Source organism: Zeus faber (assembly GCF_960531495.2).
Source record: "Zeus faber genome assembly, chromosome: 22".
In the NCBI taxonomy this organism is placed as follows: domain Eukaryota; kingdom Metazoa; phylum Chordata; class Actinopteri; order Zeiformes; family Zeidae; genus Zeus; species Zeus faber.
The window spans coordinates 9,779,937-9,797,434 of record NC_137209.1 but is presented as its reverse complement, the minus strand read 5'-3'; the positions used below and the strand labels follow the sequence as shown (position 1 = coordinate 9,797,434).

The 17,498-nt window shown below is 42.0% G+C and overlaps 3 protein-coding genes across 3 annotated transcripts; 1 reads left to right on the top strand and 2 right to left on the bottom strand.

The window, feature by feature from the left end:
* Positions 1–2,124: 2,124 nt before the first annotated feature.
* Positions 2,125–2,499, top strand: LOC307247352 (histone H2B-like; the record flags this gene model as incomplete). The annotated part of the gene is made up of 1 exon (XM_080023500.1): positions 2,125–2,499. One exon carries the CDS (start codon positions 2,125–2,127, stop codon positions 2,497–2,499), a length of 375 nt encoding a protein of 124 aa, XP_079879626.1.
* An 868-nt stretch (positions 2,500–3,367) lies between these two features.
* On the bottom strand, positions 3,368–3,679 carry LOC307247005 (histone H4; the record flags this gene model as incomplete). Its single annotated transcript, XM_080023059.1, has 1 exon — positions 3,368–3,679. One exon carries the CDS (start codon positions 3,677–3,679, stop codon positions 3,368–3,370), a length of 312 nt encoding a protein of 103 aa, XP_079879185.1.
* Positions 3,680–4,554: 875 nt separating this feature from the next.
* LOC307247200 (histone H2B-like) lies at positions 4,555–4,929 on the bottom strand (the record flags this gene model as incomplete). The annotated part of the gene is made up of 1 exon (XM_080023290.1): positions 4,555–4,929. One exon carries the CDS (start codon positions 4,927–4,929, stop codon positions 4,555–4,557), a length of 375 nt encoding a protein of 124 aa, XP_079879416.1.
* Between the last annotated feature and the right edge of the window lie 12,569 nt (positions 4,930–17,498).

Here is a 17,498-nt window from a genome sequence, read left to right as displayed (position 1 = left end):
TAACTTATCGAAAAGATGTATAACTGCATTTAGTCTGCAATATTTCCATTATTATATATTATTTATCTTCCATTGTATCTAATTTTCAAATTAAGTACTGGTGACAGGTGGAACAGAGGTGTCGTCCCGTTAACCCGCGTAATGATTTTCTAACGGAAAGACGAAACCATGTGTGTATAGGGCCAGCGTGGCCTCCTCGACGTCTTTGAAGCTTTAAGATCACGACCTGAGGGGCCGAAGTCATAGAGACTCACCCTGTTCGGCTTTGGCGGTTGATCACTGCAGTAACTCCATTACACGGAGACCCTTTTCAGTGTCCCAAGCAAATTGCAAAGAGCGTCCTACTACAGGGATTTTCGTGGAACGGTTCATCTAAATATATTGAAAACGATCATTAGTATAATCGATCAGCATCCCTTGTGGTCAATGAAATGCATATATAATTGTGGTAATAGCATAACGCCCGCCGAGCCAGTCTGTGATTTATATATTTACTGAACTGTCAATTTAACTCACTGTTTGACTTAAACACACGGATATGTTTAAATTACCCAGCATTCCTTGAAAATGCAGTTTGATAGGTGCTTTATCTAGATTAATTGATTACCCAATTAATATATGGCGATATAGGGTATGTCATTTCAGTGAAAACATGATGGGTTAATTTAATGTAATTTCACTATGACATCTATGTGATTTCCATCCGGTTCTGTGCTTAAATAAGATTATTGAATTGTATTATTATGAATGGTAGATATGGCAATATGGTTCATGAATATATTTAAAATAGATTAATTAAAATAGAAAATAAAATAGAATGTACAATAATTAAAACACGCATTTAAAATGTATTGCAATTGAATCTTCAGAAATTGTATAAAACACACACAAAGATGGTTGAAAGATTGGCCACAATCGAACCAAACGAAGATCAGGACAACAATTCCGAGCATAGTTGGCGCACAAACACATCAACAAGCGTCCCGACCAGATCTGCTTTCCTGCCGTTCACCTGACTAATCCACGCTGCTCTGAGTGAGCTGGAACGAGAGACCTGGAGGAAGAAAATGGGAAAATAGCAGAGGGGGGGGCAAAAAATAAATCTGCCTTGGCTGGCGATGCAAGATTCTCAAACGTTTCGGTCGAAGCGAACAACCCTGGAAAATGATTCCGGAATCTGGAGCCACCTTTGTTTCGCGAACGAAAGGAGCCTCAAGCCCAATAATCTTCTAGAGTTTGACTGAGCGGGTGAGCGAGAGAGATTTAGAGAGCGAGTCAATCTACGACTCGGACATTAAAAGTAAGCGATCAGAGCATTTGGAGAGAGAGAGAGAAAGAAAGAGAGAGAGAGAGCGAGAGAGACCACCGCATCCGTCTTTCCTTCCTCCCGCGCTCCCGTCTTTTTGGGATCCGCCGCGAACGCGGGGGTCATGTGGGCGCTTACACCGCTGCACCTAAAGTCGGCGGCATTATCTCGTGATCCGGTCGTTCATTGGGACTTGTTTTTCTCGCTTTCTCTCCTTCCTCCTTCGCCAAGTCCCGGGGAAAGCAGGAGAAGCTTCTGGTTCTGCTCATCCGTCCCCATATTGTTTGGCTTTGGGATCATTCTTCTCGTACCCGCGCGGAATGAGACAGGGTGAAAAACGAGTGAGCGGGAGGAGCTGGTTGGAAACGTGGAGCAGAGGACGGAGGGATGAAGGAGGAGGTAAAGGACGGGGGAGGAAGAAGAGAATGGATGGAAACACGATGGATGACGGAGATAAGTCAAGGGTGGGAGAGGAGAGGATGAATAATTGAACGAAGAACGAGGACACACGCTTCGACTGTGGGTGGTACTGAAAAGGACCATAATCAACTATTGAATGTGATCAACAGTAAACAGTGCATTAATTCGAAGAGACTGGGGTTATGGGATGTTGATGTGGTATATGAAATTTTACACATAATGTTTACAAAAGTCTATGTTCTTCTCCTTGAAACCAACTGGTACGTGCCCAGTGTCACGTGCAGACTCTAACCAATCACTTTCGGGGATTTACAGACCTTCTTTGCATTACGATTCTATAAAGCAAGCAGCACCATGACTCGCTGACGAGTGGCACCGTGTATTTTTCCACCGTCGTCATGCCTGAACCCGCCAAGTCAGCGCCCAAGAAGGGCTCCAAGAAAGCCGTCTCCAAGACCGCCAGCAAGACCGGCAAGAAGCGCAGAAAGACCAGGAAGGAGAGCTACGCCATCTACGTGTACAAGGTCCTGAAGCAGGTCCACCCCGACACCGGGATCTCCTCCAAGGCCATGGGCATCATGAACTCGTTCGTCAACGACATCTTCGAGCGCATCGCCGGTGAGTCTTGTCGCCTGGCCCACTACAACAAGCGTTCCACCATCACTTCCAGGGAGATCCAGACCGCCGTCCGCCTGCTGCTCCCCGGAGAGCTGGCCAAGCACGCCGTGTCCGAGGGCACCAAGGCCGTCACCAAGTACACCAGCTCCAAGTAATCCGAGCGCTCAGCTTCTTAAAACAAAGGTCCTTTTCAGGACCACCCACCCTGTCAGACAAAGGCTTTTATCCATGACTTAATGGTGACAATGTACAAAATTTGTTTTTTTTTGGTTCTGTCTAGTCATGAGACAAGAACACAATTCGTTTAGCATGTTCAAAAATATATTTATTAATCCAATCTATAATTATACTTTTGATGTCATCAAACCAGCAACCGAGGGGTAAACTGTATAAACATGGAAAGGAAGAAAAAAAACATGTAACGTCAGAGTATTTACAACTAAACCGGCATGCCAGTACAAAGGTAAAGATGCTGCAGTAAATGTAATAATAAAAACGACAATATTTAGTGAATTAGCAGCTGAGGACTCCTTTTGAATCACCCCACAGCAGTTGCTCAGCATTGTAGGCCGCTCAAGCAGATTTCATAGTGAAATGGCTTTCAAAGAAATTGTCAATGACTCATGTTAAACATTCTTATAAATCACATGTTCATTGGGCTTAAAATTAATGGAAAATAAAAGTTATTCACATAAATGCAGCCACCAAAGCTTCAAGAAATACTAGGTGGATACATTTGTTATGTACAACCTTTGATGCTAAATAGTAATATAATAAAATGACCATAGTTACTACAACACATGAAATCATTGTCTCGTGAGAAGGTTATACAATTGTCTTGTATGAATGAATGAATGCCTGATTTGCATACATGTCAAAGTGGAGGCCCCCAGATAAGTATATTGTTTTCTTTGTGTAGTAGACAGCTTGTTCCACAAAAACAAAAGGACGTATAAGGAAGCTCTTTACAGTAAACTTGGGGGCCCTGAAAAGGGCCTTTGTTTAGCGGAGTTGTGGCAGAGTTTAACCGCCGAAGCCGTACAGGGTGCGTCCCTGCCTCTTCAGAGCGTACACCACATCCATGGCGGTGACGGTCTTTCTCTTGGCGTGCTCGGTGTAGGTGACGGCGTCACGGATCACGTTCTCCAGGAACACCTTGAGAACACCGCGGGTCTCCTCGTAGATCAGACCCGAGATACGCTTCACTCCGCCACGGCGAGCCAGACGGCGGATAGCGGGCTTGGTGATCCCCTGGATGTTATCGCGGAGGACTTTACGGTGACGCTTTGCGCCTCCTTTCCCGAGTCCCTTGCCTCCTTTGCCACGACCGCTCATGTTCACAGAATGAGATGCATAAGTTGTAATGACGTCCCGCCTCTCCGCCCGTGCTTTTAATGCGTCAGAACGGACGTAAAGGAGGCCACACTGGCCCTACGCTGTAAGTCATACAAACATGGTTTCGTCTTTCCGTTGGAGAGTTGTCAATTGCGCGGGTTAACGGGACGAGACTGTTGTGTTCCAACTGTCATCACTACTTTATTTCTTTTACAAATATTTATTGTTTATATGACCTTCAGCAGTACGTCACAAACGCCCGCCCCTATACCGAATTATTTATTTATCTTGGCCTAAAAACGACGTATGTTTAAAGTACCCAGTAATACTTGAAGCTGCAGTTTTGAGTTCCATGTTGTGTGCTTTATTTTGATGGATTGACTACCCGATGAACACGCAGCGAATTGGAGGATATGTTTAACTTCCCTTTTAACTATGAATGTAATTAAATAACAGTACATACATGACAAATACATACATGACTAATTTAATTATTTACAATAGAATGTACAACATTTCAAGCAAACTAGAATGAAGCACGCGCACACAGTCTCAATAACTGAGAAACTGGTTTATTTGATTTATGGACAGACTCAGTAGTATGATGACTGTATGGGGCTTTCCAGCTTTGACGTTCCGTATTATAATAAATATAGCTGCAGGCAGCAATAGGCAGAGTCCAGGGTGGTCGGCTCCTCATTAAAGTTGTATCTTGTGACGGCAGAAGTTTGTTCTGGTTACAGGGTGATTCTATACGAGATACATACGGATCAAAGATCATTCAATTTGTCACCATTGACTAATGGAAAAGCCTTTGTCTGACAGTGTGGGTGGTCCTGAAAAGGACCTTTGTTTTAAGAAGCGGAGTGTTCGGATTACTTGGAGCTGGTGTACTTGGTGACGGCCTTGGTGCCCTCGGACACGGCGTGCTTGGCCAGCTCTCCGGGGAGCAGCAGGCGGACGGCGGTCTGGATCTCCCTGGAAGTGATGGTGGAGCGCTTGTTGTAGTGGGCCAGGCGACAAGACTCACCGGCGATGCGCTCGAAGATGTCGTTGACGAACGAGTTCATGATGCCCATGGCCTTGGAGGAGATCCCGGTGTCGGGGTGGACCTGCTTCAGCACCTTGTACACGTAGATGGCGTAGCTCTCCTTCCTGGTCTTTCTGCGCTTCTTGCCGGTCTTGCTGGCGGTCTTGGAAACGGCTTTCTTGGAGCCCTTCTTGGGCGCTGACTTGGCGGGTTCAGGCATGATGACGGTGCAAAGATACACGGTAGCAACAAACAGCTAACACCGGTGCTGCTTTATATAATAGAATCTTGATGCAAATTTTGCTCTGTGAATCCCTCAACGTGATTGGGTAGAGTTTGCAAGCGACACTGGGCATGCGCCAGTTGTATTTTATGACTAGAACACAGAAACTGAGTTTTGTAAATTACTTTTTAGCTGATTATTAAAAACACTTACATCGTGTCAAATGCAGTGCATGGTTATCATATGAGAGCAATTGTAATAACATGGTATTTTTTGGTTGAAAATGAGAAACAAGATGGGATGATTATGAAAGTTCATATTTTTTAAATATTTAACACGACTTCACAACGCAAATGTTTTACATTATTTTACTGTTATTGTGGGTCTATGAACACAACATCCGGTGTATATTTAAGAAACCAGAAAATAAAACAAACACATGCATAGCCATCTTAACAGTGAACAAATACAGTAAATGTCATATTTTTTAAGATTTTAGCAGAATCAATCTCATTAGAGCTTTGGAACAACATTCCAAAGATAAAATCTCCAAATTGTGAGTGATGGCACCGTGGTCTAATATGTGGCAGCTGGTGTTATTTGAAACGTCCGCCAAATGTAAAGGACAATAAGACAATGGCATTTAATCATTTTAAACACAAAAAAAACGTATACCGGCTGCATTAATGCAAACCTCAATATTGCAAAAATAAACAAAAGGGTTGTTATTGGTGTCGGTGAATTGCAGTTATTGATCTTCGAAGCGACCTGGATTACGGGATGTTGATGTGGTATATGACAACGTTCATTTTATTGCACTTAAGGATACTTTAGTGGGATACAAGATAGTTATTTTTTTTCCGAAAGTATAGTATAGTGTTATATGTATACAATCCGATGAAAACATTACAAATTATTAATCATCAGTTGATATTCACATTTTGAAAAAATATTGTATAGTCGCAAAGTCTTGCGCTGTGCAGCCCTCTCTCGTACGAGGTAGGGCCTATTTTTTTAGATTTTGTTTTTTATATTTATACATGTGACCATACCATAACGCGGATGTAACAGTGTTATAATGATAAAACAAAATGATCAATCAATATTATTGATTAGGGTTGGTCCAGAGCTGGATGTACTGATTGGTCCAGAGCTGGGTCGGGGTCACGTGGTTCCTCATGAGGCCAAAAGCAGAAAATGCGCTTCACAAATGATCCAAAAGTGCCTCCTCCCGAAATGGTTGAAAACGATTGACACCTTCACCGTTCTGATTATTGTTGAGATGAAACAAAAGGTGAAATCATCAAGAAGGAGTGTACAGCATGAGTACTAATGACAATTGTGTCCGGGATGGGGGAACATGAAAAATCATGAAAAAAATCTTTATTTTGGAAAAACTACAATAATGATAAATCCTTAAATGTAACTGTTGATGTTTCGAACATGAAAATTAATGAATCTCGTGTTTGGGATGATCTTGTACATCGTGTACATTTTTCCCAAGTACATTTTCCAAATTGAGGAATTTGTCGTGGTAAAGTGTGGTGTGTTGCTCCGTCGTGTGTGTTTACATCTCTCAGCCACTAGATGAAAGCAAATGACTAAGAATGAACTGTTGTCTTTCTGACGCACATTCCCCAAACACATTTTTTTTTAACTAGGAGCATTTAACTGGATTGCAATTGTGATATCTCCACATTCCCCTGTAAATTAATAATTTCAAAACAAGGTATAAAATTTAACACTAAATTTTACACCTCGATTATTGGATGCTCACTTCTATGTTTATCATTTATCCCGTCTTATTCTCCTGTCGTTTCAGATTGTCACTCTCTCCAGCCCCTGATGACCTCATTCCTTTCAACTGTGTTTACCTGCACCCCAGTCTCGATATACTGGTCCGGTATCACTCAGCCCCAGCAACATTGTGTTCTCCACCTCGCTTTCTAGTGTACCATTCTGATTTGGTTCTTTCTGGTTTTTGGATTCCCTTCGCCCGTCCCTTTTGGACTTGCCTTACAAACTGATGACTTGTTTTGACCCCCTTTTCTGTTTTTTGCGTGTACCCCTCATGAAGAACTGTTCATGCAACTTGATTGTGTTTGTGGTCGTGCTTTGGATTTAAGTCTGTTTCAACTCAGTGAGGCTCACCAAGCCATGTTCCCTGCCATCCTCACCAAGAAGTGAGTGCACTGAACATTTGTGTACACCTAACATGCCATAAAGAAGTAACATCAGACAATCTTGCCATATTGATTACTTTACAGACGTGGTGTGGACAAGAATGTGGTGGCGGCTTCTGCGAGACCAGACTTAAGGAACAACGTGGTGAAGGTGTGGCAACGGATTCAGGAGAATCACTTTGAGGATTATCTCCAGAGGAAGGACCTGTACACCACCCTACTGATGAGTCCAGCGGAACCCAGGGGGATTGTATCAGCGCCTGGACACATTTTCAAGCCTCCACCTCCTCCAAGAGAAATACCCTCTGCTCGTCTCCTTCATCATGCCCCCCTTCTGGCAGAGTGTGACAATGTGCTGGACAACAGGAACCAGATTCTCTACAATTTTGGCACTGTGCTAAAAATGGGCTACAGCAAGAAAGTGTATACAACAAAACATGGTCTACCGTTTTTGTTTTTTTTCTTCAGTATTTCATTTTTAAATTAAATGTCTCATGGTGTTTTACATACAAATTAATTTACATATCAGTACAATCTCAATCTGGAACAACTAGAGTTTCTCACATCTTTCAAAGGTTAATACGTTATGCCTCACCAGGGGTCCTCACTGAGCCATACACATAGGCTCCACTTCCTTACTGTACTATATGTAGCATACTGTACCGCATATTGTGTCACTGTTCAGGGTTGTTCGTGATGCCGTATTGCTGCGCCATACTGTTGTATACTGTGCTGTATTATCCCAAACACTACCTCACTCTATTCACATTCACATGGCACTTTAATTCACATATCTGCAATACATAAGCATATTCCCTCTATCTATTCCATTTTACTTCATTTTATTTTTATTGTATTTTATTTTATTCTATATATTTTTATTTTATTCTATAAGTATTCAACTTACTGTATTACGTTTTAGGAGTCAGTTAGTTGGGCTATTAGACAATTTTCCTAGGACATATTGTGTGTTATCACCGGGTGCGTTGCATTACATTTCACTACATATATCTATGAAAGTATGTATATGACAAATAAAAATCTTGAATCTATATTTGGCAGGTGGGGGAGAAGCTGTCTGGAGAAGCAACGACACAGCTGTACTCCCAGTTTGTCTCCTTTGGCCAAACGTGTGAGGAGTCCACTAAGAGTCTGGGGCCTATGTATTGTTTCGTGATGGCCAGGTTCCAGCAGACCAACCAGTCTGCCCAAGATCCTGTACACCAGGGGTGCCCAATACGTCGATCGCGATCGACCGGTAGATCGCGAAGGTAGTGCGGGTAGATCGCACGCCATTCAGATAAATAAATAAATAAATACATCTGCAAGGAAAAGACAAAACCGTGGTCATCATCATCAGTTCAGTTCAGTAGTGCAACTTCTGTCCTCAAAGCTGCAGCGCCATGATTTGGGGAACTTTCAAAACCTTGCATCAAAGCTGGAGACCCATGGGAAGACAGGGAGGGGAGGGGTGCGAGGAGCGCCCCGACAGTGCGCGCTACACAGAGCAGATTGAAAACTGTCTGTCAGACTTTGACAAACGGTTTCAAGGTGCTTTACTCAAGCCAATCGCTTGAGCTTGTTGTCGCTTGAGTTTATGTGCTTCCCATTTAGGGAAGATATTGAGGTGGATTCACTCGCATCAAAAATTGCAACACTGTTTCACCTGAAGTAGTCTGCAGTGGAGGATGAGACGTTGACACTACAGGCTGAGACATTCAGCTCAAGTCCAGGGCTCATGGACCGTTTTGGAACTTACTCACAGAGGAAAATTACCCAAACATGAGGAAATGTGCTCCCTCCTTGACTGCATTATTCGGCTATACTTATTTATGTGAGTCAGCCTTTTCCCACATGAAGATTATTGAGTCGAAACAGCGTTCCGCCATGACTGATGATCATTTGGAAGCCTGCTTGAGGCTGGCTATCAGCAGCTTCTGTCCGGACTAAGCAACCCTGGCCAGCTCCATTCAGTGCAAGTCATCAGAGTAAGGTAGTGACCATAAATGTATTTAATGCTATTTTGCCGTAAGGGTGCAGGGGTGCACGGTACGCCAACATATATTGTATATATGAAGTATACTCAGTATATACATATAAATAAATATATTTAGCATTTTTCAATGAAGGTAGATCATTTTGACCTGGTCATTTTAAAAGTAGCTCGCAAGCCGAAAAAGAGTAGGCACCCCTGCTATACATCAACCGTGGGTGTTGTCCCCAACAAGGCCCGACAGCTCTAGAGACCTTGGTTCAGGCTTGGGTAAACAATGGCATGGTGGTGCATCTGGATACTTTCCATTGGATCGGTGAGTTCGATGCAGCCATTCACACAGACAGCCATCTAATTGCCCAAATGTGAGAATCCGGACTGCATCATTTCTGGGAGTGGGGGACTGCATTGGCACGCTCACTTGATAACATGTTAAAACACAATGATCTTGCATCTCCGTTGTGACCACTTAATTCACGCCTTCTTCTAAAATGGAACGCTGCTTTGCTTTGCAATAACAATGAAAAATGTTGTACATCTCGTTCTATAGTGGAGCTGGTCCAGGTCTGATAAGAGTAGAAGGCGACTTTAATAAGTATATATAGTGGTTTGAAATCTGGAAAAACTGGAAATAAACAAGCATAAAACAAAAGACTCAACATGGACAATACAACATATTTACATTATTTCTCTGGTAACAATAGTTCTACTTTATGGCTGTCGTAAAACGGTGACGTCATTCACTTGAAGGAAAAATCTCACTCCTCGCTGAGAGTAAGGGAAGTGAACGTCACAACTAACTTTAATGTTCTACTCAAACTTTTAACCCAATTCCTACGAGTCATTCTCAGCCGCTTGATAAATACAGTTTGGTTTGAGTTCAGTGACGGTTTCACCTATAAACTCGCAGCTCGTTTTCAACCAATTAAGTCTCCGTCTGACAACTTTCACAGGTCACACATGGACGAGGAAGAGTGGATTCATTTTGTCCTCGTTGGAATAACGTCAACACTTGGAAATATTGTATTTGTTCAATAAGAATGTGGCAGGTTTTGTCGCCGAGTGAATTCGTTTTAAATGGACTATCAGAGGAGAAGTGGGACCGGACCTGACGTCCTCATGGTGAGTTTTTCACTCCACTTCGGTGTAAATTGTGACTGCAGACATTTTTTATAAGGCCAGGTTTCAGAAACATTTCATTGTGAGATAGTGACGACAGTTTGCGATAATTAAATACATTTTATTGTTGTTGTTGTTGTTGTTGTTGTTTTTGTTGTTATTATTATTATTATTATTATTATTATTATAGCGCTGAAACAAAAAGTTTGCCCCAAAAAACAATCACATAGCATTTAGGTGTAGTTGTTTAGAATCACCACCAGTCGGTGTCAGAATTAGGGAATCATTTAGCAAGGGGTCTGTCTTGCTGAATTTATATTAATGCCTAAAATCACAACAGCATTATTAATTCAGTGTTAATGAACCGTAGTGAATGAATTCACATGTGTTTATCGTTAACCACAGAGTCCACTTTAGTATTTGTGCGTTTCTTTCTTACCATTTGTAAAACTGTTCTTGCGGGTCGGATTCTAATACTAATAATACGAGTTGACATTTTACATTAATGTAACAATTTGGTATTTGTTGTAGTTTATCCTTTATCATGTGGGATTTGTACACAGCTTTTCTTTTATTTATTATTCTTTCGTTTGTTTTCTGGCTCTGTTAGAGGAAGGTAGCGTCACAATACCGCAAACATGTTGAAATGCTAAAACCGTGAGGCTGACGTGCACTTGGCAGAGTGAGTCCTCCATGCCTGGCGTGTACAACTCATACTTACCTGGCAGGGGAGACACCATGATCATGAAGGTGGTTCACCCAGGGTGAGGCCTGGCCATTGCACTCCGGTTGGGTTGACCTCTGCGAATTCCCCAAATGTGGGAATCTCGACTGCATTATTTCTGGTAGTGGGGGACTGCGTTCGCGCTCTCCCCTGATACAGTGTTGAAAAAAGACGAGTGTATGTGTTTAGTTCTTCATTGAGGTGTTGCTTGTCGTGACCGAAGGGAGGTGCTATGGCTCTACGTTGTCGAGGCTCTGCTCTGTGCTGTATTGGTTCTGTACTCGCTGTGCATATGTATCATACAACTTCATCCGTCAGCATGAATGCCTCCTGTAAATACAATAAAGTGTAGTTGCATTCAATTCTGGCATGTGTACTTGTTGCCTCCTGATCATCGGGGACATTGTTCATACCGAAGTGGCAATGTTTTTGTCCTGCATTATGGACAAATGGACATTATGGAATGGTAGCTCAGGAGGTAGAGCTGGTCGTCTAGTAATCTAAAGGTTGCTGGTTTGATCCCAGGCTCCTCCTGCTAGCATGCTGTAGTGTCCTTGAGCAAGACACTTTACCCCTAATTGCTCCTGATGGCTGTGTCCGTCGGTGTTTGAGTAATTGTAAGTCACTTTGGATAAAAGCATCTGCTAAATGTAATGTTTTGATTGTTTTAACCACTTTTCCACAAATTGTATCTGTGGGAAATTGCGACCACTTCTTCCTCTTTCGGCTGCCCCTGTAAGGGGGGGCCAAAGCAGACAGAAATATGTATTGTTTAAATTATGTCAACGGGATGTTCCAATGAAGACGGACAACACCATAAACTTTATTATTTATTGAGATCTACTTGCCATATTTATTTCATTTTTGATTTGATCAAAATTTTATTTGAGTGAAATGTTAATTAAAGCAGCTGCACTTGTTACTTATTGTTCACAAATGGAAATTATTTGATTGCAAGTCGCAAAATTGGTAATTTTTATGTATATATTTTATGCACATTTCAAAGCCTCTGGCAGATTGGCTCTTCTGTAGATGTTGAAAAGAACGGTAAAATATACTATTGTTAAATACAAAAAAAGCCTACACTTTCTTTCCCAGCAGAGGAAAAACAGCAGTTGATGGGAGAAAACCAAATTAAGCTTTAGATAGATGCTGCTGCCAACCTGCTTTGTTAAGGCTGCAATCATGTAGAGTGATCTATCGATAAAATCAGGATCCAGTTTCTTTGTACATGACCCCTGGCCAAACCTGTCATTATATTTTCGCCCCTGGCCGTATTTGCAGGAAGACTTGTCCATTGCTACTTTTTTATAATCTGAATCACCAACATCAACGGACTTCATCACGTCATCAACTTCTTCCATTGTAACAGCAACGGGTGTGTTGTCGGTCTCCCGCTAAGGTTCTTGAAAATATTCTGTTTCATCTTCACATTCAGGTTGAAATCCACTGTTTGAAATGTTCTCCAAGTCAGGGATAACACCGATATCAGATTCAGCATCGCTGTCGTTCTTGTCGTCTTTTTATGGACGTAACGCCAGCTTTTCTTCTTTGTGGGTTACGCCACCTACACAATAATGTATCCGGGTGTGTGTAAAACGAGTACGATTTACAGGTTGAACTCTATCAAAACGGTTTCACATTGTGACTTCACATCACATGGAATTTGGAGGAATGATCTTCACTGGGATGGTCGCTTTCAAGGAAACCATTGATCGGCGTTCGCGCTGTTCAGCGTCTCGGTAAGTGAACTGTATTTCACCATGTAATCTAACAGGAATATTTAACTTGACGGTTTTTACATTTATCTACTATTTATATACCAAACTCTGTTCTGAAAAAAAGGTTGAGAGAGATAAAAATATACAAAGGAACATTCTTCTTTTCTTTTTGGCTGCTCCTTTTAGGGGGCGCCACAGCGGATCATCTGCCTCCAATACCTTCTGTTCAGCGCATCTTCCTCCCTTACACCAACCGCCTGCAGATCCTCCCTCACCACATCCATAAACCTTCTCTTTGGCCTTCCTCTTTCCTCTTGATGGCAGCTCCATCCTCAGCATCCTTCCCCCAATGTAACTCTCATCTCTCCAGCAGAGACAAAGGAACATTTATTTGGAAAAATCTTATTTTCCTTCCAGAATGCTTTTTTAACTTATTTGGCAGCTTGTGGAGATTTTCAAAACGCGCGACTATTTGGGAATCGGTCCAGTGGGACACATATTTGACCGGAATCTCACCCATTAGTCTGGTTCTATGACTTAAAAAGGATGGCGATGTCCTCCACAAAGGTAAAAAAACACGCTCTACCCCACGCCCGTATGCTGCACTTTCTGTACGCTGTATGCTGTACGTATGCTCTGTAAATATATTTTATAAACAGAGATATGTAATGTTCTGCCCAGTTTTTAATTGTATACCTGTTTTTGAGAGATTGGAAATTATTGATCGAGGTTAATGTGTATGGTTTATTATATACTCCAAAAGATATTTATTTTTGTTGATTTTTTGAGTATCTGAATCGAGTATCAAATCTGAATTGATGAATTGTGAAGTTATTTTAACACTAGAACCGTTACACCCAATCTTTGACTTTTCCAAAAATTGTGTTCTGTAGGATCCCCAATTGTTAAAAACAGTTGAGATCAAATCAGATGAAAAAAATGGGCATTTATGCCAGAAACAAATGCAAACTTGTTTTTGATTTTTAAGATCACCACAAGACAGCCACTACATCCAGGCGGGCCAAACTGGCCTTCAAGGTCACAGAGTACAGAGTACTTTCATATTTCATCCCTAAGTCTCCGCTCATTCAACTGTGCCTTTTTTGTTCTTTCTTTTAATGATGGTGTCTCTGTTGCTGTGGAGGCGGCCCCCTGCACCACCACCTGCAGGCACTACTCAACGCTTTAACTTAAACATACGGTATCTCACTGCTTATAGACACTCAGATTTCCTCCACCTTTTTTAATTACAATTCATTAAGCAGACACTTTTATCCAAAGCGACTTACAATTATTGCACCGATGGATGCAGCCATCAGGAGCAATTAGTGGTTAAGTGTCTTGCTCAAGGACACGACAGCATCCACCTACCATCAGTAAGGACCCCCACCAAAAACATGCACACATCATCGTCTGACCAGCGATGGACACTCGTCACCAGGTCCCTGGGCGCGTCGACGAATGCTGCCCACTGCTCCTGGCTGCCCCCCCGGAGGAAGGACAAGCCAGGATGTGCCAAATGCAGAGGCCTCATTTCACCGGCCACCATCCAAAGTGTGTGCGTCTGTGTGTGTGTGTGTGTGCATGTGTTGTAGTGTGGTGTGTTGCGTGACGATTAAAGATTTTTCTTCTCCCCTTCTTCTATTTCTATTTTTCATTTCAGAGAAGACTAAAGCGGAGGGTTGTTTATGACGAAGAGTTCATCCAGGAGGTCGTGGAGGCCTGCGGGGAGGCTTTGCTTGGCACCACCAGCATTGCATTTATTAGTGGAAATGAGTACGATGATGACGACGATGCAAATAATAATAATGATAATAATGATATTGATAGATGCAGGCGGAAATACACAGGGTCCAGTTTAGTTATTTTGGTACGTATTACAGTGTTCTGGGTTCTGTGAACCGCAGAACAAGTTCCAAAAGTTACAAACACAGTGGACTTGCGTCTGTTGCTCTTCTGGCGTTCAGTTTAAATATCCCTGAAGAACGGTGTTTAAAGTGTTATGATTGTTCTTGGATGATGCAGTATGGACACAAAATAAATTGTTGGTTCCTCCAACGTGTCTTTTAACTTTCTGCGGTGCGAAAATGTGTTCTTTGAGTGATTATAGTTTCCAGCGTATTGTAAAACACGGCACAAGTTACGGTTTTTCGAGTTTCGAGCACTTTGTCTACAGCAGACCTGGGCATTTTACGGCCCGCGGGCCAAATCCGGCCCGTTCGGTGTCCCTGTCCAGCCCGCGTGATGTCAATCTTTAATTAGGACATGAATGAAAAAGTATTTATTCTGTGCAAGCAATAAAACTATGTTGCTTTTGTTTTGAAAAGAGTGCTGTTTTTTTTTGTTTTTATTTTATAATGTATGAGCGCGCATGTGTCGGTAAACAGCTACAAGTGATACCAGCTAGCACTTAAAATGTCAGCTCACGCCAAAAAAAGAAAAAGTGATACTGAATGCTATGTTTTGAACAAGACATGGACTGCTAGAAATGTATTTACAGAAGTCAAAGGGAAAGCCGTGTGCTTAGTTTGTGGTACACAGGTCACTGTTTTCGTCGAATACAATTTGAATCGCCACTACGTGACCAAACACGAGGAGAAATACAAGAACTTGTCTGATCAAGAGCACGCAAGGGAAAGCAAAACCAACAAGGAATTTTTACTAAACTTTGCACATCCAGAGATGCAGCTGTCAAGAAAAGTTATGTCATATCCCACAAATTTGCTAGAAAAAGTAAACCGTTTTCTGACGGAGAGTTTATTAAGGAGTGTTTGTTGGACTCTGCAGCACTAATATGCCCGGAGAAAAAGGGAGCATTTGAGAACGTCACCCTCTCCCGATGAAATCTGGAGCTTCAGCTGATGAACATAGCGGTAAACTTTGACTTTTTCCCTGGCTATGGATGAGAGCCGCGATGTATGTGACACTGCCCAGGTACTCATCTTCTTACATGGGATAACGACAGACTTTAAAATCACAGAGGAGCTGGCAGCCATGCAGTCAATGAAAGGGACAACAACTGGGAGTGATTTTTTCACGGAGGTAAATGCATGTTTGGACAAGTTGGGACTGAAATGGGACAAGCTGGCAGGTGTGACAATGGATGGAAATCTGAAGGGGAAAAATGTTGGACTTTTGAAGAGAATGCAGAATAAAGTGACAGAAATGAACCCTGAGCAGATATTGACATTTTTGCATTGGATTATACATCAGGAAGTGTTGTGTAAGTCAGTGTTAAAAATGAACCATGTTGTTGATGTTGTAACTAAAATGGTTAACTTCATCAGGGCAAGAGCACTGAATCACAGACAGTTTGTTGCACTTTTGGAGGAAAATGAGACTGAACATGGTGACATAAGCAACCACACAGCTATCAGGTGGCTCAGCCTGGGCAAAGTGCTGAAAAGTGTTTGGGACCTGAGAGAAGAGTATTCTTAGTAGTAGAGTATTAGCGTTTGAAAGCACAGGTTGTTCTTGAGCAATACGGTTACAGACTGAAATTATGTTTATATTCATAAGCTGCTTTCTGTACAAGCACTGCTCCAGACTCAGATATGGGTTTTGTTATGTGTGTGGCTGAGGCAAAACGTTTTTAATACTGTAGTTACATGGTAGGGCTAACATCAAAGTACGAGTTCTGTGCAAAGAAAGGAAATGCCATCCCACAGTTTTCAGATGCGGACTGGATGGCAGACCTTTGTTTTGCTGTAGATGTGACTGCACTAATGAATGAAATAAATGTCAGACTGCAATGCAAGGGCCTTTTTTTGCATGAAAGGTACAGCGCAGTGAATGCTTTCACGAGAATGTTACAGCTTCTCTCAAGCTAAATGGAGTACAACATTTTCACCCATTTGCCAACACTGAAGGAAGCCACGCAATCATCTGATCACCTCCACTGGTATTCTTCCACGTTAGAAGCACTGCATGGTGAGTTTTCAAGGTGATTTCAGGACTTTAAAACAGTTGAGAGTGAAATGCACACCTTCACCTGCAGTGTGGATTATGCACCCAGTGATGTTCCGATGGAACTCATTGACCTGCAGTCTGGCACATTTCTGGCAGAGCACTTTAGATCAGTCTCACTGCTTGATTTTTACTCTTCCCTCAAAGAGGAGAACTTTCCACACATGAGGATGCATGCTTCTAGTCCTCTTTGGATCTACCCATGTATGTGAACAGACATTCTCAGTGATGAAGTTCAACAAATCCAGATACAGATCCTCTATCACTGATGATCACCCCTCAACTGTCCTTCCCCTATCCACCTCAGACATTGAGCCAGATTTCAATGCACTTGTTCAATCCCAAGAGAGACTGGACTTTACTGAACAAGTAAAATGAACTGAAAAACATTAAAAGCATGTATTGCTTTTTGTATCAAGTTGACCCATTGCTTATCTTTAACAGACTGCAAAACACTTTTTTCAGTATTTGTGAAGATTAACATGTTAAAAATAAAATGAAACACTGATGTAATGATTGTTTTTGTTTTTACTGTTTATTACTTCTGTAGGAGTATTTTCCTATTTGACCTACACCACGGTTTCATATATTTATATACAAATTTACAGAATATCCTTATTGTTCTGATTACCAGTAGCAGCTAATCAAAATAAATAATTTACTGCTTTTTACAATGGGAGAAAATTTATATTTAGCAGAATTAAATTCAAGTTATTGTTGGTTTGGCCCTCCAAGACAACTCAGGTTCAGGTCCGCTGAACGGATCGTCGGACGGTTCCGACCTGGAGATCTCGACGGCCTCGGTGAAGGACAGGACACACCGGGTTTCAAAGTGAGGCTCAAGGTGTTCATTGTCCATG